At 36.7% G+C, this 4,597-nt stretch overlaps 1 protein-coding gene and 1 pseudogene across 2 annotated transcripts; one reads left to right on the forward strand and one right to left on the reverse strand.

Moving 5' to 3' along the window:
- Positions 1–325: 325 nt before the first annotated feature.
- LOC133035728 (photosystem II protein D1-like) lies at positions 326–1,535 on the forward strand (annotated as a pseudogene).
- Positions 1,536–1,545: 10 nt separating this feature from the next.
- Positions 1,546–4,170, reverse strand: LOC133035729 (large ribosomal subunit protein uL2cz/uL2cy-like). Of its 2 annotated transcripts, none has more exons than XM_061111871.1 (2): positions 3,349–4,170; positions 1,546–2,659 (listed from the first exon to the last, which is right to left on the reverse strand). In XM_061111871.1, exons 1-2 carry the CDS (start codon positions 3,737–3,739, stop codon positions 2,226–2,228), a joined length of 825 nt encoding a protein of 274 aa, XP_060967854.1. In that variant the 5' UTR covers positions 3,740–4,170; the 3' UTR covers positions 1,546–2,225. The 2 variants fall into 2 exon arrangements, with proteins under 2 accessions (XP_060967854.1, XP_060967853.1); XM_061111870.1 differs by having other exon boundaries at positions 1,546–2,671.
- Positions 4,171–4,597: the final 427 nt, after the last annotated feature.

Raw genomic sequence — 4,597 nt, forward strand, 5'->3', positions numbered from 1 at the left:
GGATCTGAATTTTAGATGTATACAGAGGGAAAGTCGTGTGCAATGAAAAATGCAAGCACGGCTTGGGGAGAGATTGTTACTGATATCTATTATATAGTTTTTTATTATATATTTTTTTATTTTCTAAAAATAATCTACTCCATCCGACTAGTTCCGGGTTCGAGTCCCGGGCAACCCATTATACTTAATATTTTGAAATCCTATGTTTATAAATATGAACTTGTTAACTCATTTCATTTATTCAAACAAAAAAATGGATAAATAGAGATATATAAATAAGGTCTAGATATATTTTTGGATGTTGAGACTGGTTGACATGCGTATATAAGTCATGTTATACTATTGAATAACAAGCCCTCAATTCTCTATCTCTATTTATAGAGAATTCATGTGCTTGGCAGTCCCTGATGATTAATGATTAAATAAACCAAGATTTTACCATGACTGTAATTTTTGAGAGACGCGAAAGCGAAAGCCTATGGGGTCGTTTCTGTAACTGGATAACCAGCAACGAAAACCGTCTTTACATTGGATGGTTTGGTGTTTTGATGATCCCTACCTTATTGACTGCAACTTTTGTATTTACTATCGCTTTCATTGCTGGCCCTCCGGTAGATATTGATGGTATTCGTGAACCTGTTTCTGTATCTCTACTCTACAGAAACAATATTATTTCTAGTGCCATTATTCCTACTTCTGCAGCTATAGGTTTGCAGTTTTACCAAATATGGGAAGCGGCTTCTGTTGATGAATGGCTATACAATGGTGGTCCTTATGAGCTAATTGTTCTACACTTCTTACTTGGTGTAGCTTGTTATATGGGTCGTGAGTGGGAACTTAGTTTCCGTCTGGGTATGCGTCCTTGGATTGTTGTTGCATATTCAGCTCCTGTTGTACTGCCATCGTCGTTTTCTTGATCTACCCAATTGGTCAACGAAGCTTTTCTGATGGTATGCCTTTAGGAATCTCTGGTACTTTCAATTTCATGATTGTATTCCAAGCTGAGCACAACATTCTTATGCATGGTTCCTTGGTAACCTCTAGTTTGATCAGGGAAACCACAGAAAATGAATCTGTTAATGAAGGTTACAGATTCGGTCAAGAGGAAGAAACCTACAATATTGTAGCTGCTCATGGTTATTTTGGCCGATTGATCTTCCAATATGCTACTTTCAACAATTCTCGGTCTTTACACTTCTTCTTAGCTGCTTGGCCTGTAGTAGGTATTTGGTTCACCGCTTTAGGTATTAGCACTATGGCGTTCAACTTAAATGGTTTCAATTTCAACCAATCTGTAGTTGATAGTCAAGGTCGTGTAATTAATACTTGGGCTGATATCATTAACCGTGCTAATCTTGGGATGGAAGTTATGCATGAACGTAATGCTCACGACTTCCCTCTAGACTTAGCTGCTCTAGAAGTTCCATCTACAAATGGATAAAACTTCGGTATTAGTCTATATGAGTAGTTATTGAAAATAAAGCTAAAGGAGCAATACCAAACTTCTATCAAGAAGTTTAGTATTGCTCCTTTTATTATTTCGTATTTGTTTTTTTAGTTACATAAGTTTTTTTCTTTCCTTCAAGATTCAATATATTTTTAGAATTAATATATTCATTTGTATCAGTTTATCCTTCTCTTTTTTATTTTATTATTTCGTTATTAAATAAAAATAAAGGTTTCAATTTCTTTTATCTTGTCTAAAATTGAAATATATTCAAATAAATTAAAAAAATTTTGTTTAATATTTAATATAGGGGCGGATGTAGCCAAGTGGATCAATGCAGTGGATTGTGAATCCACCATGCGCGGGTTCAATTCCCGTCGTTCGCCCATAAGCATCTATATTTCATTTTATTATTATTATTTATTAACTAAATATTAACTAACGACGAGATCTATTATCATTTTTTGCATGTCCCCGAAAATTTAGAGTGGGTGCAAATTCTCCCAATTTATGGCCTACCATACGATCTATTATATAAATGGGCAAATGTTCTTTTCCATTATGAACATCAATAGTATGCCCGATCATTGTAGGTATAATGGTAGACGCTCGGGACCAAGTTACTATTATTTCTTTTTGCGCTTTTGTGTTAAGCATATTCATTTTTCTTAATAAATGATTGGCTACAAAAGGATTTTTTTTAGTGAACGTGCCACAATTAATTACTCCTATTTTTTTTTATATTATAAAGACGAAGAAACAAATTCTATTTTCTCTCCTATTTACTACGGCGACGAAGAATCAAATTATTGCTATATTTATTCCTTTTTCTACTTCTTCTGCCAAGTGCAGGATAACCCCAAGGGGTTGAGGGTTTTTTTCTACCAATTGGGGCCCTCCCTTCACCACCCCCATGGGGATGGTCTACAGGGTTCATAACTACTCCTCTTACTACAGGACGCTTACCTAGCCAACGTTTAGATCCGGCTCTACCCAAACTTTTCTGGTTCACCCAAACATTCCCCACTTGTCCGACTATTGCTGAGCAGATTTTGGGTATCAAACGGACCTCCCCAGAAGGTAATTTTAATATGGCCGATTTCCCCTCTTTTGCAATCAGTTTCGCTACAGCACCTGCCGCTCTAGCTAATTGTCCACCCTTTCCAAGTGTGATTTCTATGTTATGTATGGCCGTGCTTAAGGGCATATCGGTTGAAGTAGATTCTTCTTTTTGATCAATCAAAACCCCTTCCCAAACTGTACAAGCTTCTTCCAAAGCATACGGCTTTCTTGATGTAGATGATGATATCTATACAGATGGATCTTCTATCTATCGTATAATTCTTATATATACGATATAATGAAGTACCACATGAGTGGATATATAGGAATCAAAATCTGCCGAATCAATCATGTTATGATCTTCTACATCCTAGGTCTTCCCGTTCCTTCATCTGGCTTATGTTCGTCATGTAGCATTCAGACCGAATGACTCTATGAAATTACGTTGATACTTCCACATATTACGGGTAATGTAGGAGACATCTCTATTTTTCCCCCGGGGAATCCTCAGAATTACCACTGCTTAGCTTTTAATTCGCCTCTGACCATCAAATGAAATGTGAATAACCCTTCCTCCTCTCTTTGAAACAAGGGGCGCTTCTAGTTGGTTCTGTCGGTGCTTGAAATAATTTTGTCTTCTCCATATTACTATATCTCTAGAGTCAATAATTTTATATGAGGAACTACTGAACTCAATCACTTGCTGCCGTTACAATTCAGTTTTCTGTTGAGGTCTATCCTGTAGAGGTACTCAAATTGGATCAGTGATCGATTTCTAGGTTTCGTCGTAAACCTAATTGGTTACTTCCAATTACGCAAATCAATAGTTCAAACCACACTCAAAGGTAGGGCATTTCCCATTTTTATAGAAACTTCTGTACCAGAAACAATGGTATCTCCAATTAGAGCCCCTCTGGGATGTAAAATATATCTTTTCTCACTACCCCCATAGTGTATGAGACAAATGTATGCATTTCGATTAGGGTCATATTCTATAGTTACGATTTTACCATATATGTCTTTGTCATTCCATCGAAAATCTATTTTACGGTATAGACGCTTATGACCTCCCCCTCTATGCCCTGCGGTAATGATTCCTCTTGCATTACGACCTTTACCACAACGATGTTGTCCATAGATCAAATTATTTCGTGGATTGGATTTCACTTTCCTGTCTACGGCTCCTTTGCGTGTGCTCGGGGTAGAAGTTTTGTATAAATGTATCGCCATGCTATTAAGTATTTTGATTTAAGTTCTTTTCGTTATAAGAGGTGGAATAGAATAACCCGGTTGAAGCGTAACGATCATACATTTGTAATGCATTCTATGTCCCATAATAGGCCCCATTCTTCTACCCTTTCTCGGTAGTCGATGACTATTCATAGCTAGTACCTTGACACCAAAGAAGAGTTCGACCCAATGCTTTATTTCTGCCCTAGTTGATCCTGATTCGACATTAGAAGTATATTGATTTTTCAGCAATAACCGAATACTTTTGTCTGTAACTACAAAATATTTGATTCCATCCATAAATTTTATTCCCTATGAGTTCTAGTCTCAATAAGACTGTTAGGTCTTACTGTTCATATGTTATGATATGAATATACCACACCAATTCGTTATGTATGGATGATGAGATTCCATTGATACAGAGCCAATTCCAACAGACTTATTGGAGGGTCCCATTGGCGTCCATCCTGTAGGAATTGAACCTACGAATTCGCCAATTATGAGTTGGGCGCTTTAACCATTCAGCCATGGATGCTTAGCGGGGATCCTCGTACATGGTGAATAACCAAATTCCAATTGAAATGAAATCTTTAGGGTAAATCAATGCAATTTAGGAGGACTTAATCTTAATGAAAGGACATCAATTCAAATCCTGGATTTTCGAATTGAGAGAGATCAAGAATTCTCACTAATTCTTAGATTCATGGACCCAATTGAATTCAGTGATATCTTTCATTCACATCTTTTTCCATCAAGAACATTTTATAAAACTCTTGGACTCCCGAATTCGGAGTATCCTACTTTCACGCAATTCACATTTACAGGGTTCAACGAGCAATCAATATTTCACGATGAAGC

This window comes from Cannabis sativa, chromosome 3, assembly GCF_029168945.1.
Source record: "Cannabis sativa cultivar Pink pepper isolate KNU-18-1 chromosome 3, ASM2916894v1, whole genome shotgun sequence".
NCBI classification, from domain to species: Eukaryota; Viridiplantae; Streptophyta; class Magnoliopsida; order Rosales; family Cannabaceae; genus Cannabis; species Cannabis sativa.